The following is a 27,901-nucleotide window of genomic DNA, read 5'->3' on the forward strand; positions in this document are numbered from 1 at the left end:
TTGAATTTCACATGACTTTTTCAACTGAGAAGTTCTATGCTAATTTGTAACTGTTGTGTGAGAGAGTGACAGCGGTCAGTTCATCTTGTTTTATTGTTACTTGGTAGCTTAAGTCGAAGAAGCATCAAAGGTCAGACTTTATTCTAATCACATACTCTGTGCAGCATCACCCTCAGTGTGCTCTGTGCCCCACACCAACCCCAACTGGCCTCGCTCCGGACATGTGGGACAGAATGGAGCCTGGCAATGGGTCTGGCTAAAAACTTTTCCGTTTTTGGAAGTAGTGAAATTCAGGACTGGGTTTGGCCGTGAGATCCTCTGCGTAGTCAAAAAACAACCCACAAGCAGCCAAGGCACAAAGAGTTGCTGTCCTTGGTCCTGGCCCTACGCGATGTCTGCTGCCTTTCTCTGCTCACATTCGGCTGCAGCTCAGCAGAGGTTTTCACCGTTTTGGACACTTCTAGGTATGCCTGGCCTATATTTCACTTCCAGTGCTTAACCATTTTGTAACTGGCACACATGTTGTGATGAAGACATTTAAAACTATGAAGAAACACAAAAACGACAGAAAAAAGAAAGGAAAAGAAATATATGAGAAAAGGAATAAAGAAAGGGGTACCTAAAATTTAAAAGTGATTATTATTTCTTTTTTAATGTGTATTCAGTCTGTTTTTGTTATTTTATGAGATGATCAAAATGTTACAAACAAATAAAATATATATTCCTTGTCTTGCATGGAACACCACAGCAGTGCAATGTGTGAAAAACACAAAAAATCTGGACTTCCAAGAACTAAATGCTGTGGGTTTTTCTGCTTGTACTGGCATGGTTCAAACTTGTTCTCACCAAAGGCTGAGGTTGGCATCTCAACTGCTGCATTGGACGCTACATGCATAAAAGCTTCATGCCTGCTTATAGAAAGCAGCATGGTTTTCACTCTTGTTAGAGATAAATTGGTGTATCCTATAAAATACAGTACAGTGTTGTATTGTATTGCATAGTAGCTGTAGGCTGATATTCACAAAATAAGACTATATTAATTTATCTTTATATTAATTTCTATATAAATTCTCTGAATTAATTTTATTTACTGTTAGGAGAAGAAGTACTGGATTACAGAGACTGGTAGCACAATTTATGAGGAGGAGTCACTCTGACTCTTCAGCAGATCATTCTGACTATCATGTATTTCCTAGAACATCATCTGAACTAAAGCCTGCAGTTTAAAAATTATGAAAATAGGACATAGCCAAATTCAATGAAAAATATAAATTAAAAAATTAATATATCTAACGTCACTCATCTTTTCATGTTTTTCTCATTTCTCGTGTTTTTATTTTTGATTGACAGGACACAGTAGGAACCAAATAGAAGCAACAGTATTTGGATAACAAAGCCAAATATGAAAGGAAAACAGGAAAGACATGGTCTCAGGGCTATGCTTCTGTTGAATTTTGTGGCAGAATTACAAATTATTCATTAGGAGAGTCAAGAGAAATATGATGTGATCATTGGCTCTAGTGAGATCAAGACCTGAACCCACAGCTCAGTCATGGCGCTGGCTAATAGTATCTAACCATGGTAGCACACAGCAGCATAGCTACAAGTGACAAGACTACCTGGCACAGTCTTACTATGTGTCTGAGACATGCATGCCTATGACATCAGACGTGTTCACTGAAATGTGATACCTGGCCAAAGCTTCATCTCTGTAGTTATTAATTACAGAAAACAGCGGTAATTCCCCCTTGGAGCTGAGAGATTGCCCATGCAATAGGATGGGTGCCCTCCATTTGTAGATCCTCTTGTGCTGCAGCTCCAGAAAAACTGTTGTACAGTGGTGAGATGCTGAACACCTTTGACTAACATTAGCTTTCCTTGATACTACCTGGGGCAGAGCTGCAGGATCAGGGCCCTAGAGAGCTGTGTGGCACATCTCAGAGAACACAAAGGCTTTTCCATGGACCCGTCACCCACAAAACTTTGTGAAAGTACTGTAGCTGTAAGCAAGTTATATTTATTCAGGGAAAGTACTTACCTTATTCTAGTGTAAAACCAATGACAGCAAACAATGAAATACAACACAAGTTAGAAAATGCCTTTCAATGCATGCAGCACTGTGATTAGTCATAAAACCCTGATGAGGTTTAGAGGCAATATAGGATTTTTCATCTCTTTTGAAAATAAAAATTGAACAAATTATTTCCTGATATTTCAAATCAATACTTATATTTTATTTTCTATAAAATTCAGCATGCACTTTTTAGAAACATAATAAAAATGTCATAAAAGCACAGACCGCATCAGATTAAATTTGGCATAAATGTTGTGAATATTCAGATAATTACCCAATGTTTGAGTATTTCTGTTCTCTGTTATAACCGTGTTTGTACTTTAATTTAGATTCATTTCTCAAATAATTGCTTTTCATTAAGAAATAAAGCAGATGAAAATGCTTTTCCACATAAACACTCTTTGCTAGAGCTGAGATATATAATTTGGAGTTTAATGTTGCAAAATATGCATAAGCATCCTTTGCACCAAATACAACCTGAGTTCCTCACTAAATCATTTGTGCCAAAAGTGTGAGACTATCTGGACAATGAAGAGCATGGAGTGATGGCCATGGAGAGATTCGTTCTGTTTCCCAACAATTAATCATAATATAGTAGGTGGGGAAATATTACTTGCATTCATTGCACAGCTCCAATTCCCATGGATTATATCATGAGTTTTGGGGTACAAAGAAAGCAACACCAGACCATTAGTATTTAGTTTATCATTGCCCTTTTATTCTCAGTATCTTTTATCAGAATTCAGGTTTGAAGAAGTCAATAAAGGCCTTCTCTATACACAAAGAAATGGCAGTTCAAGTGCACATGCAAAGTAGTGCGTGGTATCTGTGCAGCAGACAGGCTGTGAGCTCTCCTTCGAGAGAGGAACAATGTGCAGATGAAATGCAGAGTTGAAAACGGGCTGTTCTTAGGGCAGAAATGCAGGGACACAAAAAAACCCACTCTTAAGTCTGGAGTAAAATACATTTTTTCATCCTAAGAAGAGCCACAGTCATGGAACACGTGAAGGTTGTGCCCAAAGCTTTCCTTACAACTGCAGAGGAAAAACGTGGCACTAAAAAGGAATTATCAGCACTAGCTTTGAAGGGACTGGGCCTCTTGCTAACTTATATCTTCTTCCATCACATGATAGATACCAGCCATTATTAAAATAGGTTGGCCAGTGGTTAGTTGGCAAGATTGATTTAATGTATCCCATATTCAGAGCAGGTACTGTGTTGGAAAGAGGTGCTCAATGTGAGCTCTATTTGCAGCTGCACTACAGCATTAATAATACTGATCTTTAATGAGCAATTCAAACAGTTAAAAAGTGGGGCGATTCTGAGGAATGCACAAAAGCACTCATTCAGCCTTTCTTATCATCGCTATGTGTTTTGCATGGACAAATACTCTGCGGGCTATTTTTTCCCCCAGCAAAAAATGGAAGCAAATAGATTGCTTCCTGAAAATGCGTTTGCTGGTAAGAGGAGGATGTCCCTTGATTCAGAAATCAATTAGACTGAACAGTGCTGTGACCCTGGCTATGTATCAGCTGTGGGCTGCACCTGTACTATGGCATAGCAGCTGGGCTCATGACAGAATTAATTTCAAATCTCTGGACAGCTAAGAAGAGTTGAGGCATGTAAACAGGTATCACATAGTTGTCCCTGGGAAGACAGTCTTTGGGGAGGACTGTAAGGAGGAGCAGAGACATTCCTCACATCGACTGGGGAACAAAACCATGAAAATCCTGGGCAGTACCATAACCCTACTGACCCACTCTAATTGCAGGCAGGTGCTTTCCTTACTTGCCTTCCTAATCCTGCATATAACCTGCCCAAGGAAAGCACAGCTAACTTGCCCATGGGCTGAGGGAAAGCTGCAGAGCTCTGCACACTGCTGGATCTGCAGGCAGCCAAGCCAAACAGGTACAGGGAGTATGGGAAAATGTTTGTGATTCCTCCACTACTCTTTGGGCTGATGAGTTGTATGGAAAACAAGGAATTTCTCTGTGGCCAAAACCATACCGCCTGTTACAGGTCAGCTTCTTGCTATAATGCCATACAGGTAGCATTGCTGTGGTGATGTGGGTTTGTAGAGCACAAACAAGCATAAACCCCACAACATCTATGAGCAGACTTCACATGGGGCCAAAGAGGATAATCTGGATGGTGGCCAGAGGGGTATATGTCTGTGTACATTAGCTGGAGTTTCTCAGGTGGGCAGAGGTGTGGCAAGGTTAGGAGAGGACAGAGCATCAACACTTCCCAGAGCCACGGTCAGAGGTAACTTCCAGTTTGAGAACTACAGAAGTTTCTTAAGGTATCTCAGTTTTAAGAAAAGTAAGCCAGGCAGAAACTTATTGACTCCTTATAAAATCAATGGAAATTTACATAATGACATCACCCTGCTAAATGAGTCCAGGCCATGCCTCTTTGCTCTTTTTCCTTGTGGGTGAAGAGGAGCATCCACTGCCTCCTCTCTAGATGGAGAGCTGGATTCCCATTTCCAGCACCTTCCTTTCTAAGCCTCTGTTTTTTTGTTGTTATTTTTTGTTTTGTTGTTGTTTGGTTTTTATACTTTTCCAGTTTAAATTGAATGGGGATTTGATTGGGAAAAGCCAAAGACAGCAGGCAAGGAAGACTAATGTGTCCAGAAAATACAAAACTGCTGACATGTTGGTTCTACTCAACAGCATCTTTCTTTATATTTTAGGTACCTTCAGGCCCTTATACTACCAATGGGGAGAGCCAGAGAGACTGGCAGTGGCAAAGTGTCAGGCGGCCTCTGATGGGTTTTCTAAGATGATTCTTCTTCCTTGCCCACTTTTGTCTTACAACCATTGAAAATCCCAGGAAATTCTGAGATTAAGGCTCACACTGGTCATTGGAAAGTGAATCGATGTTAAGAATTAAAGCTAAGTCATATCGTTGTGATTCAGGACATGTCATAACACAGCTGGTAGCCCTGTTGTGTGCAGGACCACCTGGGGCTAGTGCTAACAGACAGAAGAAATAAAAGGGAGGAGGCACTACTTGTCCACCTGGTTCCTTTCCTAGGCAAGCTGCGACTGCTTGCTGCAGCATTTCAATTGTTTTTCCATTCTAGCATAAAACATATCTTACCATTGAACTGTCACACCTCAGTTTGTCTGTTTAGTTTATAACCTGGCAGTTTCATTGTCAAAGAAGTTCTTCAGGATTCAGCCTAAGAATTCCTTTTTATAAATCTATCATATTCCTACTTATGCTTCCCAGATGAATGGGTAAATATTAGGCTCTATTTTTTCCCCACATGCTTATTCCCTTTTTATTTTATTTTAATTGTAAGGCAGAAAAAAAAATGAAAACTTTTCATAACCAGCAGTTCCCTCATCTATGGTTTCTTGAACACTGTGAAACCTCCTGCAGGTTTATGATTTTCCCATCCTTAATGGTGCAGCATCCCACAGCCACTGATTAACTAAGGCAGGAATCACATCCATCCCTTTGTTCCTTTGAGCTTTAAGCTTAATGTTATGGAAGCAGAGCCCAGCAGGGTGTAAAAGCAGCAGAGCGTGTACAGTTACTCAGTGTGGGGACCAGTTTGGCTTGGGGTTGATATGAGTGCCATGCAAGCTGGTGCTGCTTGGTGGAAAGAAGTACAGGGCTAACTTGCAATCAGATAATTCACTTTTCTACTGTTACAAAATATTACTTGCAGTTTCTCTGCTAATTCAAATTTAAAGACAAAAACCTTATAATTACACATTCTGGATGTTATTCAAGCCTGATGTCTCATTGTTGGTTTGTAAATTATTCAATAAAAGGAATGTTTGAACCTATCTATGGAGCAGGCACGCCTCTCTCTGCCAACCACTGTCAGCGATGAGTTCCAGCCCGTGAAGCCACTAGCATTTCACTTCTACTGGAACTAAATTGTTAGAGAAAAAGCAGGTCATCTCTTTGTGACGTAACACAGGAAAATGGGTTAGCTGTGAGCAAAACCCATCTTAATAGCGGGAGAACCGGGAGAGTGAAGACACTTTACTTGGTAAAATCTTGACAAGGGGATGAATATAGATCAGACCATAGGAACCTGATATAGTGAACCCTGTTTCTGAACAGTATCCTTCTTACTAAAAAAGGAAATGAATAAGGCATTAGTTGCTAATGCAAATTTTTCAGAGGCACAACAACAACACTCTGTGCAAAGAGCAATACAGCATCTTGTATCTTTGAAAGGATATAAATCAGCCTTACATGGCAGCACAGTACTGAACAGAAATATCCTTTTATCTATGCTCCAGCAAAATATATTTCACAGTCACTGCTACACTACAGGAACACACCAAGACTTGGTGATAAAGCCCCGCTTACCCTTCTTTGTTTTCCCAAGAGGCACAACACCTACCCCTTCTGTGCCACATATTTCATTGCTATCTTAACTGCTGCAGGTTGCAGTCAGGGCAAAGCATTAACAAAGACTGACTCTCAAAGGTTTCCCTGGGCCAAAGTGATTCTTACTGAGCTTAACACTTGTGCCATGCTGGAAGTATTTCTGAGATGGGGTGGGATGAGTTGAAGCTGATACTCACAGGACGACTTCTACGTGGTCCAAAGCCCACTGATCATGACCTGTTCCGTTGTGACGGGGCTGCCACCAGCGCAGTAAGACTCCTTTCATTCGTGCCTCCCTGTCATCACAAACACAAGATCCTATGAGAGCTCCAGACTACCAAAGGCTTGCACTTTTCTGTCTCCCCCCATCAGGAACTGAGAGCAAAGTCAGAGCACTATTTGTACACCCCTAAGCATCAGCAGTAAGCTGTGTAAGCACAAAACATTCAAAGGTGAAAAATGCATACACAAAAGGAAGAATTAAGTATATTTTTCTCTTATTCTTAAAACACATACTATGCTTTTTTCAAAGTATTTGATAAGCACTCTACTGTTCTTCCTTAATCAGCCTTCCCCTTACACTTCCTTCTTTTGCCTACCCTCTCATCAACCTTATTTTTCTTGCAGTGATGCAAAAATAGTCTTTCCTACCATAAATGTATCTTGTGCATTTAGACGTAATGAAATGTGACTAGGTACTCACAGGGGAACATTATAAGACACTCTTTGGGCTTGTATAAAGTCCTTTGGCTGATGCTGTGCAATTACTTGCCATGTAATTCCATTATTTACACTGTATTGGAGGAGCACTGCCTTGTCTACAGTGTTAGGATCACTTAGATTGGTATTGCAGCTGTCTGTTTGTGAAATGCTTCCAATTTGCAAAACAAACATGATTTTGCTGTAAAACACCAAGAGAAAAGGTATTGTCAATAAGCAAATAAGTATCCAGACAAGAACAATTGTACTTCCACATTTATCTCAGTTATTAAAAATTTCAGGATTCTCAAGAATCGTTATTTTAACACGTAAAATAAGTTGTTCTCACATCCAAAACACAGCTCCTCTTTCAATATAACCATTCGCTGTGTACAGCATATTTCCAAATATTTGAAGGCAACAGATCCAGTTTTACAATGTACCTGTACTCAAATGAGATATACAGGTAGAACAAACATGCAAGTGAATGTATGAAAAGCTAAAAAGGGGCAAATAAAAGTTGAACAAAGTGCTGAAAAGATTTCTAATATTCTACCTAGGCATTCAAATAAGAAACAGAGGGTCTGATTCATATCTGGCCCATTTGCTGATTCACTCTGTTTCTAATAATACTTTAGACGGTTAAAGACAAAACCAGTCCAGAAAGCTGTCACTCTGTTAAGGGTCAGCACAGGCTGGTTACGTTTGTTTTTCTGTGGCTAAAGAGATTTAACAGAAGAAAAAGATGCTCATTTTCTTTTCCAGGTGAATATAATTTTATTTGACAACTGAAACAGGAAAATGAGTCTGTAATTACTGATAGCATCTTCACTTATGACTGCCATTGGAGGCACATGCAAACATGGCATTTGTTTTATCAGATCAGGCACTGGTCCAGACAGTCTGGTATCCAGTCTTTGCCAATGGCTTCACCGTCAGTTCTGGCTTACAAGGCAGCTCTCTGTTGGACATGATGAAAACAGCTGACCTTTTCATTTGACATCGCTTCCTCCTTATTCTATCTCCCAAATGAAAGTCACAAAGCATTTTGTTTATCTGCCAACCACATCTGACTGCATGGTAAAGCCAAGTTAGTTTATCCTCTTCAATACTGCCTCACATGGCTTCACATGCATAGAAAGAATTTCCTTTCTCATGAGCTGCTGAAGGAACATATTATGCTTAAAGTATTACCTTGCCCGGGTGAGATCCAGAGGCTTAGTCACAGCTTGTCGTACTTGACATCCATTAAAATAGAGTGAATCTCCGTGGGCATAGGGTGCCAGCTGTCCACATCCATTCCCTATCACTCCCCCCTGAATGGTTTCCCAGTTTATTTCAGTGACTCTTTCAGATTCAAAATTATCTTTAATATAACTGGGTAGATCATGGCTAAAAACAGAGCAGTCATCACCTAAAAATGAAACAGTGAAATTATAAAACACGAAGAAATGAAAAAATTGGGAAAATTCAGTTACAATCCATTGTAATTGCATTCAAGTTAGTGGCTCAATACATGGGGTGACTACAGGCTGAATATGTTTCAGCAAATCCATTAATAGTGTGCACATTGCTGCACAGCATTCAGTTTTATGAAACTGAAGCTGCCAATCTGTTATTTTTTACAGCAGTACAACTACAAGGATTGCAATAGAGCTTCCCCTGTTTTCCATTGGTGCCATCATAAGAAACCTCAAATTGACGCTTGAGGGGAAATGTCTTTAAAATTGGGAAGGAATCTGACCTCATAAAGTTATGAGACTGCTCTGGATGGCTCTAAACACTTTGGCTCCACTCCCATAAAGCAGTTAGGATGTAATGAGGACACTCAGGTACCGTTAGACATGTGCTTATCTGGACTGAGGCATTAGAGCAGAATACCCTTTTGTGATTGTGTGCAGTGCTGAATCCCCTACAGGTGTCATCAGCTTCTGGATCCCGTGTACACTTTCCCTGGGAGTGACTGCACCCTTGGAAGGAGTAGAAGGCTGAAAGCCATATCTGGGTAAGCAGGTAGCCACCTCCTGGCTCTGATGAAGATTGAATGGGCTTTAAATACAGTGCCAGACAGCAGAGACTACTGATTCAGTCCAGAAAGAATAAATGGAGGGAAAAGCTGTTAGCTGAAGCCCGGTCAAATTATGAGTTTAAAGTCTGTTACTCAAGCACTCCAGTTAATACAGGATATATCACTCCATCTTTTTGTTTAACTTTGAGCTACATTGGTTTGCAGCAGTTGTATAAGAAAGAAATTGAAGAAAAGAAACCTTGATATCCTTCATCACAAATGCAAATAGCTCCAGTTGTGCAATATCCTCGACCACTGCAAAGCTTCGGGCACGCTTCCCCAATGTACACATGGTCGATCGCCCAGCTTTGTTTCTCTAGTTCTTCTCCTTTCTGAATCCACCTGAACTGAGTTGCACTGCAAATGTCAAAACCCAAATACGATATTATGATATCTAACAATTAAACACATTTGTACAGAGAACTTCAAATTTTCCAGCAGAAGATGTAATTAAAAAAAAATAATAATTGCATGAGAGTGTTGTGACTTTAATAACTAGAAAGACCCAGCCTGAACGGGTCGCAACCATATTATTGGAAGTAGACACTTCTATTTAAATAAGCTTTCTCAAAAACATTAGTTCTACATCAGACCTAAATCCAGCAATAAAGAAGCATTTTAAATCCACCAGTTGTTCCAAAGCTAACAGTGCCAGCAAGACAGCTGACATTTTATAGACCCACAGTGAGCTGACCTTTTGGTAGCCTACCTGGAAGAGACATGATCAGGCAGCTGGATAGTTATTCTTCTCCACATGGAGCTGTTGACAGAGTTATAGATGGTAGCTTCATGGAATTGAAACGGGGAACAGCCAATGCTATTAGATGAGGAAGGAAGACAGTGCGTCTGTACGAGCTGCCATGAATCTGTCCTATAAGAAACAAAAAAATTATGTTCTTAGAACTACAGACAGAATAATGAAAGGGAAACAGGGAATCTCTAAAGGTCACAATGCCACCAATCTTACTAACAAATCCAAAGGATTGCCAGCTATAGTTTTTGTACACTTTGTAGCCACAGAAAGACAAGAGTTGAGTGAATGAAAGTCTGGTGTAGCCATGGAAGAATTTCCATGCTCTGTATTTACCTACAAGCATTTAAGTACAGAACATGCCTTCAACTGTACAAATTAGAATGCATGATTATGCTACAGCACAGTGCTATTACAGAAATAATGTTATTGTTTGTCAAAGACCAAATCAAAATTAAATAACCTCCACCTGATTACAGTTTGCTCCTAAATACACTCCTGTATCCTACTAAAACAATAGTATCCCATGATTGTGGTTTTCTGTGAACACATTTTTAACAGTAACAAGGGCATGACTGCAACTGCAAGCTCTGTCAACATCTGGGATATATTATAAAGTAAATTTATGGGAGTTATGTACAGAAATCCCAGCGCTTGCCAACAGAATTTGTTCAGATCCTGTTACAAGATGAACATCAAAGCGAATGCTTCAATAAATAAAAGCCCTTGAAGTTTTTAATAGCACACTATTTTTTAAGTCTGTATATTCTGCCCTCATTTACCTCGCATCCTTAGTATACTCCAGCATCACAGAGTGGAGGTCCCCACAAGACGATGCCTCGCAGCCAACCACAATCTATAGCACAAATAAAATTGGCAGCTGTAACAAGTCAGGTAGACATTTGATGTGATATATGATGGAGTGTTGCTCTATTTTTTATTTTTTACAGGTTGCCTAAAAGAAAAACTTAGACCATGGAAAAACATCCATCAGAAGTGGGTGGATAACAAAAGACACAGTACTTCAAGTACTGCTTACTTGCACCTCACTGTTATTTTCAAACAGAATCCTAACACTGCTATCCCAAATTTCAAATTAGGTATCTAAACAAAAACTGAGTATGAGACACAGAGAGGTGGGCGTTCCTCGGCATTTGAGAAACACCTAACTTCATATTAACTACCCGTGAAATATTTAAATCATAATGATTAAAATGGGAATGTGAAATCAAGTCAATCCAATTTAGGAACAGAATTATCCTGCATGTATCAAGCACTAACGATATTTGTGCTATGTTAGAATAGAAAGATTACAGTGTCCTTTATGGAGTACTGAAGAGGTAACACAAAGCTAAATTTTAAGTACTTCAAAACCAAATGGCAGCCATGAATTTAGAGCTGCATTCTTAGTATAGAAATAAAATCTTTGCTGTGTCTGGAGAAGGGAAAGGAGGAGAGAGTCTGGAGAAAAAACACTTTACTCAGTAATGTGGAAAATTCAATGCTGATGAGTTATCTTATTTTTTGCCCTCGAAATAGAGGAAAATGATGATATGCTGGGTAAGAATAGCAGCAGCTCAGAGGGGTCTTGGCATGCAGTACGATCTAGCATGTCAGACTCCACTTTTATATCATTTCTTTAAAGACAGCATACTGTGTGTAAATGGTCACAGCAGAGCTTTCATGGAGTATATTAGTCAATATAAAATAGGCAACTGTGTTGAGAAAATACTGATTGAAAACTGGAAATCCCAGAGCTGTCTTGTAAAAAATAAAAAATAAAAAAAAAAAGCAAGAAAGAAACAAAACAAGAAAACAGACAACTATTTGTATGACTTGGCTTTCATGTTATTTCTTGGCTCTGGGAATGACCGAGAACATTTCCAGGCAACAACTACATAAGCATTTTCTGATTGCCACTGTCTCTATTCAGAATTCTACCTTAACTAAGTAAAATACCCAGAAATGTTACTCTGATTATTCAGAATACTGTTCATTACACAAATAAGCAGAGATGTTCTTCTACTCTGAGCACTCCTGCATTGTCAGCATGCCAGCTTGTTTCTAGCCCAATTCTGTATTTCCTTTTCTGTTTATTCACCAGGTGGAGGAAATGGTGTATTCTGCATGCCTTATATTTTCACCTTAGAAAATAATTCTCACTGTATCTGATGATCCAGTAATTTGGGGAGAAAGGGATTGGACTGCCAGTCCTTCTCAGTAACCCCCGAAGGATGCAAGAAATCAGAATTACCCATCATTTAGCTTTCATGTAATTTTTCATGTACTCGTTACCTACACTTCAACATTTCTCTTAAATTCTAATAATTAAGATCATACTTTATTCATCCGATCGTGCCTCATGGCTGGAAGAAGGAGAATTTCTGAAGAGAAATTAGGCTGTTTTTCATTGCATACTTTACGCTGTAGAGAGAGAACATTCCTTACTTTAAACTGCATCATGTACCCCGGTTGTATAATGAGCTCCCTGGAGGACAGGATGTTGTGTGTTTTGTCCTTTTTCTTATTTGGCCAGTAGAGATGGAACGAAGGATTTCCACAGAACCCTGCAGTCCTGACTGCATTAGGATAAAAACTCCAGTTTTCTTCATGAGAGATGCCTTCTGTTAACATACAGAGTTAAATACAATTACTGCATTGTCTTGTTAAATATCAAGGCTTAGTAATGAATCCACAGAATCACTAGATATAAACACTACATCTCTGCTCGCTGTTGTGACATGCAGTAAGTTAAGCTACTAGCAGACACAGTAAAAACGTCACCTCCAGACAACTAATTTAAATTTTAAAATAACAGCATTTCCAAAAAATATGATCAAATAAAATCTCCCTGTTCAAAAATTTACATGAACTGAGGTAGACTGAAAAAAATGCCATTCTTACACGTATAACCATACATATACACAAACACACCTGAATTCATGTGCAAATATGAATTTACACGCCAGGATATAAACAGTAGTTGTCTACAACATGAAAAATGTGCAGAACTCAAAAAAGAGAAAAAGAGTGTTTGCAAGTTCATGGGGCTTTTCCCAAATAAAAGCACGGCAGACAACAGAGTAGCTGTCACAGCCCTTCTTACCATCATCAAATGTATCTACCAGCTGACTGGGGTTGATCTCTGCTCCACCAATCAGAATGTTATCCAGAGCCCACTGCGCCCGATCAGGCCCTGAAACCACAATGCCATTGCTGATGGTGAAAGGCTGCCACCACCGCAAGCGGGTTGTGTTGGTCAGAGCATGTTCAGGGAGAAGGATGTAGTCATGCCTGACTGAGATGTATTTTTGGTAATCCATCTCATGAAGCAAAGTCCAAGTTATTCCTAGAATGAAAAGATGCAGATTTAGTAATAGAAACAAGAATAAGACAGAATCTTCTAAAAGATTAAAGGGAGATAATAGGAAATCAGGAGTAACAGCTATGGTCTTCTAATAAACAAATCTTAACTTCTTAAGGGTGGCTGGTGACTGTTATTCATTACAAGAATAATCTTGTAATTGTATGAAACAACGAATTGGCTGGAAGCCACCAATTAATAAAATCAAGCAGGAGGATCATGGAAAACTTCTCCCAAGCAATAGATGGAAATTTTAGATGGAGGAAGAACATCAAAAGGAGAAAAATGCTTTTTCAATGAAAAACAGTCTTACTGATTTGTATCTTTCTGATGACTTCCTAGATATTTATGGTGTTTGAATACTGAACAAGGCTGTAGTTTAGAAGAAACTTAGATGTACTTGCCTCCATCGATGGAATAATCTAGCAGCACTCCCTCCTTTCTGCACGTTGGTCTGTGGCATGTTGTCATGTTGTTTTCACTCCCAATTCTTCCCCAGTACTGTAGAAATCTAAGAGTAAATGTACAGAGTTACAACTAGTAAAGCGCATCACAGATCTAGAGATTTGCTTTCTGTTAGTAGATATGCTGAAAATGCTCAAAATGCAAAAACTTTTACGCATGTAACACTGATGCAAAAGTAGAAAAAGAGTTTCAAAAAGTGTTATATAGTTCCCACTGAAGCCTCGTGGAATTCAACAAGAACAAACACAAAGTCCTCTATATGGGAAGGACTGACCCCCTGCAATGGTACATGCTGAGCACCTACTGGCCAAGAAAAGCTTGTAGTTGCTTAAGAATTCCCTGAGCTATAAATGGTATTGCCTGCTGCTTTGTGAGTGTTTAAGAGAGTTCCCCACTGAAATGACATAATGTGACATACTTTGCACCCCTCAGGTCCAGATCTTGAGTGACAGCCTGCCTCACAGTTTGACCTCCAAAGTACAGAGTTGTGTCTTCTGCTAGAATCCCACACTCTGTACAAGTATTTCCTCCTTCCAAGGACATCCATAAATCTGGCTTAATTTCTTCATTGTCAAAGCGTTCTTTCAGGAAAGTCTGTAACAAAGGTATTTAACACAAAGGAAAAGTAGTTACAATCTTATGCCTCTCTGACGAACAGAGCTGGAACTGAAATTCAAAACATATTTGAAAGGCTCATGAAGATTGTAAAGATTTTTTTTTTTTCCTCCTGTTTAAATGAGCAGAAGAGGACTGAATTGGCTAAATGTGCAAATATCTTAGGGCTAGATTTTAACATACTGGGGAGACAATCCAGAACACCAGAATTTGCATGTACAAATGAATGGGTCTATTTCATTTAAAACTATATTACACCACTCCAGTATGTATCCAGTATATGTGTAGATATTGGTATTCTACATTTTCTCCCCAGCAAAAGTTGTATTGCAATGAAATGTCAAGATTCTTCTTGTATTCTTTACTCTTTCATGATAAAGACAATCCTTCTACAGGCCTTGATCAATTGCAATCATGGACAATTGTGATCTAATGATAATCTAAGAGTTAACAATGAATTTTATTACAGCTTTATTAAGCAGTGTTATGTGTAAATGAACAAAACAGTTCTTGGATACTGCAGTAATAGTTTCATTTTAAAAAGTGATAAAAGAGATAAAAATGGACTTGAGTATCTTCATACTGATAGGAATGGAAGTTCAGTTTCCAGTGTGATCAACCTCCTTCTCTCAGTCAAACACATATCAAAATTCACTCTTTAAAATGTGCAGTAGGATTACCTTCAGTGTTTGGGTCAGATAGCAGTTTGGACCTGAATATCCAGGATCACAGATGCATTGCTCTTTCAGGCAGTCTCCATGTCCTCTGCAATTTTCCAGACAACCAGGGCCCAGATAGAAATTATCAATGGCCCACTGCATATCTGAGTATTTCTGGTAGAACCGAAACCTCACAGGACTACATGTACAGAAACAAAGAAAAACAGACATGTGAAACAACTTTGCTCAAACAAAAACAGGTAGTTGAAATGCAATATACTTATGACTGTACTATCATCCAAGCTTTCAAAAGTAATATCTGGCAGTCTATGTTGAAATGACATACCCATGTTTTCTCCTTCACAAGAGTACTACGATGTCTGGACACCATGGAAGCAGGAAAAGTCTATTCTGGCTTCCTGAATTTCATTTTTGGTTTTACTTTCTTTGCAGATTACTCAAAGATACAAGAGATTTTTATTTTTGCAGAAAAAAATCAACCTAAATAGTTTGCATATGTGTGGACTACTGCAGACAACAGGGAAACTTTTCCACTCAGTAGGGCCATAAATTTACTCTCTAATTGAATGCAGCTGCTTGAACAGAGCAGAACATGCTATACTGAAGTAGGCTTCAGAAAAGCAAGGATAACTGTTCCGTTTGTTCCGAACAAGGGTCATGATCAATCTTGACAGGAAATAAAACCAGGCAGAGCACATGTTGAATGTAAATGTTTCTATTCTGCACTTTGCTTGGAAGAAAATGAATAGGTAGATGTGTTCCCTGTTGTGTTTTTCAGGAGGTGAAAATCCAAGAATCTCAGATAAGAGTAGCTGATACTTACTTGCCCACGAGGTTTTCAGGCAGTGCGTAAGTTACTCTTTTCCACCCTTTTGTGGGAAAGAAGACAGATGGCTGTGAAACACTCCCAGAACATTTTGGGTCAGCAGGTAAACACTGAGGTACCAAGTAACTCCAGCTAACACCAAAGTCAGTGGAGTATTGCACATGGACCTGATTTTGTGCAAGTTTTTCTGAGGTTTTACATCCAACAGAAACCTAATAAAGAAGAGAGCATAAGTAAATTAGAATTAATTGTGGTAGTGAGTAGAGTTAGAGTTTATAAAATATTTGAACCTGAAAATAGGCTGCAGAATTTTGCTTGAAACTATGGTGGTAACAGCTCTTGTACGCTACTGTCATCTCAGATCTCATCCCAGTATTATCAAGATTGAGAACATTCATCACATTCAGAGGTTTTTTGCTTTATTTTTCTCTAGCTAGTTCATCCTTATGGATGTCCAGGTTTTGTCACTTCTGCCTCATAGACTGATATTCTCCTCTCCCATAAAGTCTAAGATTTGAGTATTTCAGAGGAGGACACCCAGGTCAGTTACATCCAGCAGACCTTCTTTATAAAAGAGATGTGCAAAAAGCTCTTACAGCTTTCATGTACTGCTGGATTATTTCCTCTCTGTAGGTAAAGGCAGGTATGAAGGTTGATTTACTTTCAAGTTTGATGTGAATGGACAGGAGGGATGTGGCCAGTTTTGAGCTGTTTTCACTTCACCAAGCAGCTATAACAGAACAGGAACCTTATACATGTTTAATAGCCTTATTACATGATGTCCATACAACTTTTGTGCTGGAAGAGAACAGTGTGCCATCTCTAAGAAGGTCTGCAGTATTAAAGCTGGCCAACAAGTAGCAGTTGAGACAAATGAAGGCAGCTAATTAACATTTCCCCCTGCAGGGAATGGCTCATGAATTGGTATAGACATCATCTCAGTTCTTGAAAAATCTACTTAGATTTGGAGGAAAATGAGTTGTAGGGTATTTATCTAGAAGACTGGGATTTTACCTTGAACTGCATAATCCAGCCTTCTGTTGGAGTCAGGTCATGGGTGACTGCATAAACCTCTCTGCCATCATGGCTCCCACAGATCATAACACCATCAGGAGAATCACAAAACCTCTCAATTGAGCAATCATCATGGAATAACCAGTGTTCATTCACTTGAAAATAAATGAGAACATCAGTAGTTTCCAGTGACCACATGAGTTAAGAAACCAATCAGGAAGTAATTGTTAAACACTAATGATAGTTTATTTTTCAGCCTACAAGCAAATTATTTAATACTGCTCCTGAGAATGTCAGTATCTTGTCTTTCCCATGTACGCATTTATTACATGCATTGCTCTTAGAGCTCTCTTAACGTAGCATCATCTTTAATTTAGATCCATGTAGAACTTTTACCTGTGGTTTTGTCTTCCATAAACATATCAAAGGCGATCCTCCCAGTGGGCCCTGCATCGGCAGGGGAGCGCTCATGCTGTGGCAGAGGAGCACTGCTGAAGGTGTCCAGCATCACCGTTCTCTGGTCAGCTGAGCCAGAGATCAACACATTGTCAATAGCCCAGTCGTTCTGGTCCAGACCATCATGTTTAGGCTGCCACCAGCGGAAGCGTGTCCCAATAGTTTTGGCATCATAGGGAAGGAGGATGTTCACGAAACTGAAATACAGTGTGGAAATTAGTTGTAGGAAACCCACAGGGGAAGGACACTTCTCAGTGCCCTGTACTGGGTACTCTGACTGGGTCCACTCCTGTTGTCTCTTAGAGCATGTGGAAACTGGGAAAATAGAGAAGGTTAGGTAATGTAGCCTGCCTTCTCCCATGAGAGACTGCCAAAATAAAGAGCCCTCACAAATTCCAAAGTCATTCCTTGCACAGAGACTCACACAAAGGTGGAGAGGGTCAGCAGCCAGTCTATGGCATGAGTTGTTCAAATTTGCCTTAGAGAACAAAATGCAATGGTCTGTGAACATAAGATCCCAGGGAAAAATGTTAAGAAGGGAAGCGCTGAACAATAATTACTATTTTCAGCCTGAAGCCATTCAGTGAAATTTTCTTATTTCCATTACAATAGTAGTCAATGGCACACTTAAATCACTTGTCCAATTAAAATGCTAATGATTTGTTTGTGTATTCAAATTAAACGTCAAGCCATATGTCCTTCTCAGCCCCATTTCTATGAGACTTTTAAACGAATAAATGAGGAAAGGGTTCACCTATATCTATGCATGCTTTGAAACTCAGAGATGTCTGAAAAGAGTGTTTGAGTATAATGTAGACATCTTGATGAGTATCTGTAGAAATTCAGTTTCTCCTCTACACCATTTTCTAACAAGTTCAAGGAGCTTGTCAGTAAGGAGCATGATTGTAAATGAAAGCAACTTGCAGAACAGGATCATTGCAGCAGCTATCTTCCTACTCTCATGGCCTTGCAGTTGAGCTAATGCTGATACTCAAGCACATGATTTAAAGCCATTCAGAAACACCTGCAGCACTGGACAGACTCTGTCTCCTGAAGATCTGACATCCAAACCAAAGCAGTAATAAAAGAAATATGTTGTGACAAAACATTCAAAGCCACCTCACCTAGCATAGGAAATTCTCTATGCAGAAGAAAGCATTTACAAACCCAGGCTTGCTGAACTGGTCATAGAAAATTTCCATCAAAAGGCTCCAGGTAATTCCGCCATTCACAGAATACTCCAGCAGCACTCCTTGGTTGCGATTGTTAGGAGTTATCAGACATCCATACATGAAATAAAACTGGATGAATTCTGCATTGGTGAGATTCAGGTCCACTGTAACTAACATACGACTGCAGCCCTTAAAAGCAATGAAAAGTTATGTTGGCTGGTGCTTTCTGGTGAAACTTAGAAAAAGTGTTAGATTAAGCAGTCACTGTTAATAAAATTACATTTCGTAACGTCTTCCAGAATAGCACAACTTCTACAAATTATAATAGCAATAAAGCTACAACAGAACAGCAAATGACTTTCTCTGAGAACACTTTCAGTTATGTTCCATCTTAAAAATATCCACCCACGTTGCTCCTTGCATGTACAGCTTTATAATATCAAGCCTTATAAATGGTGTTCACCTTTGTGCTGCATACAAGAGTTACAAAAATCCACATCTCCAATGTAGAGCATGAGGTTCTCCATGCAGAATGGATGAACTGCTGATTGTGTGCTAATGGTACAGCTGATGCAAATCGTCAAACAGCACAGCAATTTTAATACACGTGCTTTCCAATAATGCTTTGTATATTTCACATACTTTGCTGACTGTTAATTAGTGGTGCCTACTCAGTCCTACTGGAAGGAATTGGAAATGCAGTAATTGCATTATACTCCAGAAAACTTGCATCAGTTTTCACCAAGTTATAAATGTACATGAAAGCGCATAAGTTTTATGTTTCTAAAATACCATCTAGTCAATTTTATAGCCCTAAGGCTATCAAAGCAAACTGCAATTCAGCAGCAGTCTGTGTTACACAGTTATGAATGCAGCTAAAGCACAAGTAATTTTACTCCAAATTTACACTGAAAATAAATAAAAAAAAAAAACCCAAAGAAATATCTGAAGGATGAGTTGACACATGGACATATTTTCATGGAGCAAGTGCACGTTAAACACATGTGAATACTCCCCCTCTGCATTTACCTCTGTGGGCCGATTAGAAGCAGCACCAAACCGTAGCCTCTGTGGAAAATGTAAGTTCTGCAAGGAGGCCACTATCAGTGGGCGGGTCTGAAAGTCAACAAACTTTGAGCTTTGATCCACCAGGCCCCACCACAGCTACTTTCAGGAGGCCTCCATGCCTTTATTCATTTCCCTGGCTGCAGGAAAACTGGGAAATGCCCAGATCATGGTATCTGCTTTGCTGGAGTCCATCTGGCTGGCACTGGTCTGTAGGACCTATCTGACTTTGCACTTCAGCTAGCCACAGGGTATAATTTTTTAAATATGTTTTGTGTTTGCTGTGTTAATATTTTTTAACACACTGCTCTTTATTTAAGTTCTTAGACCTAAAGCAAGAAGTCTGTGCTAAATACACACCCCGCTGAAGTGAAGAGCCATCCCGGAGGCCACCGCTCCGCACACTGTGCTCAGTTTGCCCCCATTCACTGTCAGCCAGTTCTGGTTGGATGGCGAGCGATTGAAGTTATCTTTCAGTTGTGTTGGAAGGGGAGTCTCTGGCTCATCACAGTAGAGCCCCCCCCAGTGCTCATCACAGCTGTGGAGGAAAACAAATGCAAAATTCAGCTGGTGAAGGCTATGCAGAGAGATTTGATCCACGTCGTGTTATCCCACATCAAGGTGCAATGTTATTCCACACAGAGTCTGTCTGCGTCATTCACTAGCTCACCACCTGCATAAAGGGGTTTCAAACATCTGCTACTTTTTGAAGTTACTACTATGAAACAAAAATGATTTTAGGAAGGAGAGATGCTTTTTCATCCTATCTTATAGTCCAAAGCACTCCAACACAATGTCATCAGTAAAATACATTTTACTTTGATAGACAAAACTAAAAGGATGTGCCAAGCCTAAGAATGTCCAACTAATGTTAAATTTACATGAGTTTCTGTACAATCCTAATGGACAGATAATTTCCTGCTGTTCCTGTGTACAGTCCTCATTTTTTCTTTTTCCTCTTCTGAAAAACCTTGCAATGTCTTGAAATGTGGATAAAAGCACAGAAATGTGTTTTGCTACTATGTATTATTTCAACAGAAATCACGCCTTGGTACTCCAGTACTGTTGGGATAGAGGATAGGATAGAGGATAGCACAGTAACACACCTATTCTGCTATGGAATATATTTCTAGCAAACACAGTCACAGTAAAATTATACCAGCATTTTCCCATTTCTATTACCATTTGTGACTGGAAAAGCAACACATCCATCTGGAAGGTATTTCTCTGTTGCCAAACAGAAAAATCTGGAGAGGTCTGGTTGTTGTTTGGTATATTTGCGGGGCTTTATGTGTGCCTTTATACTGACAGATTGAGGATCAAACCAGACTGCTGCCATGGGCAAATTCACTTATGACGCAAAGGCATCAGGCCATCAAGCCAACTAGTCCCAAGGCAAAAACTGGCCTTGTGAAGAGCTGGCATGTATCCTTCTGCTTAGCATGTATTCCACTACCAGCCCTGGAGCACCAGCAAGGATGAGGATGAAGGAGCAGGAGGAGGGAAAAGGGACAACCCCCTTGGGAACCAGAGATGACTTCTGGGCAGCTTTGGGACTGTACGATCCCAGCAGGGTGTGTGTCCTCAAGCAGGCCCTTCTCCCACCTTCATGAGAGGGGAGTCAAACTGCAACTTAGCCAATAGCAGAGGCAGTGTCATCTGCACCAGAGCTAACCCCAGCACTTACCCAGCCTCCTGAAATTTCCGTTCCCAAGCGGTCACAACACCCTGCTCAGCTTTAACTAAGTCCAGCTTCCTTTAAAAATTGTATCAAAACCTTTCCTGTGATTTTGTTATAGTTACAGAGATGCTGCGGTGCTGTGTAGGACAGGGAAAAAAGTACACTCACACACAGTTGTCTTGTGTGCACTTCCCATGGCCGCTGCACATGTCTATACAACCATCTCCAATGTAGACGTTGTCAATTGCCCACGTCTGCTGCTTATCAAACGGAGCAGGCTGGTGCCAGCGGAAACGAGTTGCTTGAGACCTTTGGGAGAGAAAGAAAAACAGAAGGGTAATACTTCTAGGTAGCCCTTATTTTAACTGAAGAGAAATATCAGTCTTGTGGCTAGACTGCTCCTGATTCCTGACAGCAGAAAGGTCTCCCAACGGCCAAGATAAGGTCTCCCACTGAGCTGCACCGAAGCTGAAATGGCTACAGTCACATAGTGCAGCTCTAGACAGAGGGTTGGCTCCTACACTAGATGCTATATTTACAAACCTACAGGGGTAGGTAAGCCCGTGTAGGGCTGGTGAGGCCAGCAGTGGTGTGACCCTGCTTTCTAGTTTCTTCCCTATCCTCCATCCCGGGTTTGGCTGGAAATAGTAAGAAATGGTGGTAATCCTGGCTTCTTTCAACAAACCATTTTCATTTTATTGATTAAAGATGGAAGGTCTCTTTTCAAACATCTTATTTTCATACAGTTATATTAAATATCTCATCTCCCAGGGTAGATGGTGGCGACCCAGCCAAAACAGTCTGGGAACACCAAATAGCTACTCATGTCACACAGACACATACACGTATATGTGAATGGTTCCTAGATGAGCTTCTGAAACTTTTCAAGGTTAAATTCAAAGAAGTCAACGATTTGCCATGCAGCACTAGATGGCAGCATTGAACTTCGTATAGTCTGCTTTCTTTCTAAACTCAGCTGCAAACCTCCAAACATATAAACCGCAAAATCCCCCAGATTTATTCAGTGTAAAAGTAGACTCTTTACAGTAATGTTAATGTTACACTATGAATTATTTCTTAATAAATTTACTACGCGAAGTGAATGGAGAGCAAGTTTATCCTAAAAAAATCTACTGCTGCGCTTACCAAATAATGTTTTCCAAAGAAATATTTAAATCATGAAGAATTCCTTGTGGACCGAAGAGAAGGTCCTATATCTCACTCTACCTACATTAGGTTTTGCACTTCACTAAGGTTACAGAACTGATGCTGTTGGGAGAAGCTTTGTGTTTGCATCTGCATTTTAAAATCAGCTCTAAGATATAACTAAATGTTCATTGTGTTCTGCAGGCCACAGGTTATAGAGCACTGGGGAACATGGGCCTTAAAAAGCTCTGCCATTGTGGGTTCTGTGTGCCAGTCCAAGCTGTTCACCAGGTAGCCTGCAGGTCTCTAAAATATACAGATACAGGCAGTCAGAAAGGACATGAACTGGAAGTCTGAACTACCCAGTTAGCTCTGTATAGATCTTTCTGGCAGAAACAAAACCACCAACAACAAATTATCAAGCTGTTTCCAGGGCGTAATAGTGAAGTGTATGGCAGCACTGCAAACAGCAGCAGTCAGTGCTCCTTTCACTGCACAAAATGAAGCCTCCAAAGTATTACTTTGAAGCCTGCAAAGTATTACTTTTAAAACACCAAGTCATAGGCAACAACAGCAAGCACAGGATGTAGGTGGGGATTCAGAAAATCCATATTAGCCATCAAAACAACCAAGTGTAATAAGGATGCCGATGCCAGGAGACTCTTTCAAGAGCTCCCCCTGCTCCTGCCCTTCACAGGACAAGGCATATAAGAATTTCCTATTTCTAAATAACTAGGAAAAGTAGCTCTGCAAATAAATAAATAAATGGAAAGGCACAATTATTTTAACACTAGAATGTTTCATTCTGCAATACATAGTCATGTATTCGGATTTATTCTGCAGTAAACCAGAAAGACATACCTAGTATAGGGAGGCAGAGGCAAAGTAATCCGGGTCCACTTGTTGAAAGTGTCTGATATGAGAATCCTCTGGAGATGGTATCTGTTGCATTCCACATTAGTGGGAAGACAGTCTCTCAGAATTGGGTGCCAGGTAATTCCAAGGTCCACGGAATACTCCAATTCAATAGCTAAAGGTGGAAAGTTGGTATGTTAGCTGAAGTAGAGGCCCACATCAACAGGTCAGCTGGTAACCCCAGAGATCTTTAGTCACAAGACTACACTGACACAACAACAACCCAAAGCTTTTCAAAACTCTGTTAGAAGCATGACGATAACCCCTTCAGTGGCTGTGCCAGCGGATGTGCTGCACGTTGCTGAGCAAGTGCAGCTCAGAAGGCTGCAGTATGCAGCAGGCACTCAATGCAAAGGACTGCAGGTGCAAAGATAAACTGTCAAGTCACCAGGATTAATTCAAACCAATTTCTTGTAGCTGCTGTGAACATGAAAGTGATGCGACAGCATCATGACCAGAAACTTCTTCGTTTTTCAGTCTGAATGATGAGACTCAGCTGGCTGTAATCTTTTGTAAAGCACAGCAACGCTCAAATTCAAACTTCTGACTCCTCAACAAGATGGTTTAGTCACATTTTCAATCCACTCCAGACCAGACCATTTCAGTATCTGACATAAACAATTTTTAAATGAGTTTGTTAGTCAGTGAGCTTGTTTTCACTCAAACACAGTCTAGCCATATTAAACTAATGCATTCATTTCTCAGCAAGAATCAGCAATTTCTTTGTTTTGCCTACAAACTTCCATTATGAAAAACAAAGATAAGTCAAGCTCACAAAATACTTCAAGATAAACTTTTATGAAGTCACTAAAAAGTAAATAAAAACAGGCATGAAACTGTAACTTGAAGTGAATGTTCCAGCTGCCAGGCGTTCTGGCTCAGTAAAAAATGGAGTGTGGTTGCAGTGAGAGGGGTGGTAAATTAGTTATCTTTTTTTGTTTGCTACTGGCCCATTACTCTCATGCACAGAGAATGACCCTTAATCACCTGTTCCCAAGCAGTGGATACAACACTGTGGCAATGGGACTGGAGTAAGACAGCTGATATTCTTTTTCATACATGAGATGAACTATAACTTAACTGTCCAGAGAGAAAAACACACCTTACTTTTGTCTTAGGTTTCTGACACCAGCAATAAATGCTGATCACAATTCCTGACAGAAATATGTAGTTTCCCTTTGTTTCTCAGTTCTTGTTATGATGGATAATGGAACAAGAAAACAAGTGAATTTTCCTGTACAAGAGAAGAAGAGAAAATGCAGGATCTACTAAGAATTCATTACCATAGCAGGAGTCTGTGACAGAGCAGGATGCTGCAAAATCTATTTGCAAGAAAGAGTCTTCATTGACAACAATGTCTGTGGTTACAACATAGCGGGTGCTAGCTTTCTCGATGAACACCAAAGCATCCCCAGTAGACCCACAGACTGGCATTTTTGTTCCACCAGGATGGAGCAGCCACTTTCTATTATCCAGTGTAGTGAAGTCATCTTCTAATACTGTATTGCCAGAGATGTTTCCTCCAATAAGAATCTGAAACGTCATACAATGAATTGTTATTGAAATGAAACCATGTTTAAAAGTCTTCACAAATGCATGTGACAGAAAATCCTGTAGGAGGAAAAAAATTAGTGATCTATGCACATGTATTCTGTTGGTCCAAAATGGACAGATTTACTTTGTGTTTTAGGTTGTAAGGAAGGAGAATAGACCTTTCCTGTAGAGGGATCCTAAAGAGACTGTCTTAGCTTAGGGAAACGAATTTCATTCTAGATGAGGTAAAAACTACTCACCGAAGTGAATGTTGGTGGGAGCATAATGACTACACTGACATTTTTCCTACTGACTGTTGAGCCCTGCCATAATCTGGGGCACTATTACCTGATTGCATCTGACGATTGAAATGGGGAAACATTCTGTTTTAGCAGTGGCTTTCAGAGATGAGGATTTTACTATTGAATAAATAAAGCAGAGTAATTCTTATTTGCAATTCTGCATTTGATTACTGATTGTCCTGAACAAATATAACTAACTAAACTCAATGAAGAAAGGGTGATGAAAGAATAAGACTTTTATTTTTCATTTTTAAATGGATGAATGGGAAGTAAAATTAAACACCATTAAATGCAGCTAGAAGGTCAGCATCTGTTTTCTTCCTAACTAAGTGCTGTGAAAAATATTCATAAATATTTAAACAAATTCAACTGAGACAGTCCAAGAACACTATTTTTGGTGCAAGGACGTCAGTGGAATTTCTTGAGCTTTACATCAAGTCATACAAAGCAATGTAATCCGGTGTACAGAAGTCAAATATGAAACTTCTACTGCATGGATGTGAATTGAAGTTTTTCTATAGCTTTTTCTACTACATTCTGCCAAGGAAATTCCATATTTATATAGATTCAAAATAATAGTTATTTTCTTACTGGACTTGGATTTTGCATGCTAAGGATTACTGCAATGTGACCAAGCGGCTCTACCTATGTATAAAAGACCTTCCTAGCTTCAAAATAGACATTTGGTACCCAACTTGGAAACAATGCATTAAAAACAAAATGAGCAAACAGTAATTGTGCTTATACCACAGATTAGTATAATCTTGGAATATATTCGTAAAATGCATTTTTGGATGACCCAGAGAAATGACATAAAGCAACAAAAGGGTAACATTAAGACAACACAGTATGTGTTACATCATATAACTGTGTTATATACATAAAAATATACACAATCCATGTATATATTTATACAAATAAGCTTATATTAAAAAAACAAACACAAAAACAAAGAGTGCCTACCTGATCAATGACCCAGGGACTGTAGAAATGCCCATTCTCAGATGGCTGCCACCAGCGAAGCCGAGTGGAGCTGGAACGGGCCTTCATGGGGATTTCCAGGGCAATGTATCGTCCCACGTTGCTCGAGTTGCTGAAGAGGAACTCCTGGAGAAGGCTCCATGTGAGACCACCGTTGAGAGAATACTGCAGAAGAACAGGCTGGCTTCTGGGGTCTGGCACCCCCTTACCGCATCCCAATCTCATGAAGAACTGCACAAACCTAACAGTGGGAGGAATTACTGTAAAGGTTTCTTTTCTTCAACATCCTACACAGCAAACCAGAATGATAAGCCTCATAATTCCTTGGAATAACAGTTAGCCATTGGACACCTTATGATTTTAGACAGGCAGGTGGGATAGCAAAAATTTCTTTTGTCTGTGTGGTAGTTTGTCAGTTGCTGAACAAAGCTGGTCATTCATGTTGTGAGCTTTTGTCTGTGTAGCAGATGGTGCTGCAAGTACCAGAAATGTAATCCTGGGTGATAGTTCTATCCTGTAACCTCTGAGTACAGATTTTAGTGGCAGAAAAGCTACAGTGCTCTGACCCTATCTGACAGAGAAAATTCTCAGCTACAAAGTACTATTTTTCAACATATTCACCACCATTAGCTAAGTGTTTTTGCCAGCAATGAACAAGAGCCTGTGTGCTGTGCTTGTAAAATTCTGCAACAGCAGAGATGAACCACTGTCACTTGTAGCACTGCTGAAATGCCCCACCAGCCACCTCACTGCGCTCACACCCACTGTATGGTCTGCATAAACGTTCAACAAGTGTCATTGAATGTCAGTGGGTGCCATTATTTCCACATAGAGGCATTCAGTGACACACCTTTGCTTCATCCACATTCCCACATCGGATGCCATTCGGTCACACTGTCCCTCTGTTTCCACCCATCATGTCAGCATCACATAATGGGATATTGGGTGGAGGGTTAAGCATCTACTACCATACCACCAACATCTGTCTCTGAAGTTGTGGGCCAACAGAATAAAACATGAGGCATTACTTTCAGAGCAGCCCTCATAGGTCACATTTTGCTATGAATTTGCTGAAATGCTTTAATGTAAAATAAAATCCTCAATTTTCCAGTAGCATAAACTAGCAAGAATCAGGATAGGACAACAAAGCATGTTTCACTCAGGGACCATTTTGTCCATTTAGTCAGCATGGGAAATTTGTCTAAATCACACCACTTAAATGTGCTGCCTTCCCTGAAGCCAGCTGTAGACACCCAGGGACACGAAAGCTTTCATCCTCTTTTTAATTGTCTACTCCAAAGAGGTACAATAGATAGACCCGTATCAAGCTGTGAAATTCTTCCTGTTAGCTGGTGCTTATAAATAGCACTCCAAAGCACTTGGAGTGGAGGAACCACTGTTGCAATGATATTTACCCATCTGACTTGCAGGGATATTACAAGTTTTAATTCATGTTTGCACAGCTCTTGCACAGCTTTAAAGTGCTCTATCTGTTCTAATTATGATTGCATTAGAGCTGGCTGGCTCATGGTTAAATGAAACCCTGCATCCAAGTTCTGTATCAAAAGTGCTGTTTGGTTTTGATCTGCAGGTAGATCCCCTGGGATTGGGGGCTGCAGAGGTGCTGAGGAGACAATGCCTCAATAAAACACCAGATCCACAAGTCAATTAATTCTAGTGTTCACTGCGACTCACTGTTCTCTTGGTGCTATATATAACTTCTTTTGTTATAGAT

General features: G+C 39.9%; 1 protein-coding gene across 2 annotated transcripts in view; it reads right to left on the minus strand.

Moving 5' to 3' along the window:
* RELN (reelin) overlaps positions 1-27,901 on the minus strand; it is a 261,236-nt gene that overhangs the window by 2,289 nt on the left and 231,046 nt on the right. Inside the window, exons 44-64 of one of the 2 annotated variants that reach the window (XM_072326651.1) lie at positions 26,149-26,407; positions 24,634-24,883; positions 23,297-23,465; positions 21,458-21,598; positions 19,969-20,146; positions 18,539-18,732; positions 17,312-17,568; positions 16,916-17,070; positions 15,899-16,113; positions 15,076-15,253; positions 14,199-14,374; positions 13,720-13,826; positions 13,058-13,300; positions 12,400-12,575; positions 10,734-10,807; positions 9,910-10,071; positions 9,400-9,557; positions 8,327-8,546; positions 7,137-7,334; positions 6,631-6,729; positions 2,039-2,174 (exon numbers count right to left, since the gene is read on the minus strand). In XM_072326651.1, coding sequence (XP_072182752.1) covers positions 2,045-2,174; positions 6,631-6,729; positions 7,137-7,334; positions 8,327-8,546; positions 9,400-9,557; positions 9,910-10,071; positions 10,734-10,807; positions 12,400-12,575; positions 13,058-13,300; positions 13,720-13,826; positions 14,199-14,374; positions 15,076-15,253; positions 15,899-16,113; positions 16,916-17,070; positions 17,312-17,568; positions 18,539-18,732; positions 19,969-20,146; positions 21,458-21,598; positions 23,297-23,465; positions 24,634-24,883; positions 26,149-26,407 — 3,739 coding nt within the window. In that variant the 3' untranslated portion in view covers positions 2,039-2,044. The remainder of the gene's footprint in view (positions 1-2,038; positions 2,175-6,630; positions 6,730-7,136; positions 7,335-8,326; positions 8,547-9,399; positions 9,558-9,909; positions 10,072-10,733; positions 10,808-12,399; positions 12,576-13,057; positions 13,301-13,719; positions 13,827-14,198; positions 14,375-15,075; positions 15,254-15,898; positions 16,114-16,915; positions 17,071-17,311; positions 17,569-18,538; positions 18,733-19,968; positions 20,147-21,457; positions 21,599-23,296; positions 23,466-24,633; positions 24,884-26,148; positions 26,408-27,901) is intronic. The other variant, XM_072326652.1, reaches the window with a different exon arrangement.

This window comes from Excalfactoria chinensis, chromosome 1 (genome assembly GCF_039878825.1).
Source record: "Excalfactoria chinensis isolate bCotChi1 chromosome 1, bCotChi1.hap2, whole genome shotgun sequence".
Taxonomy (NCBI): Eukaryota; Metazoa; Chordata; class Aves; order Galliformes; family Phasianidae; genus Excalfactoria; species Excalfactoria chinensis.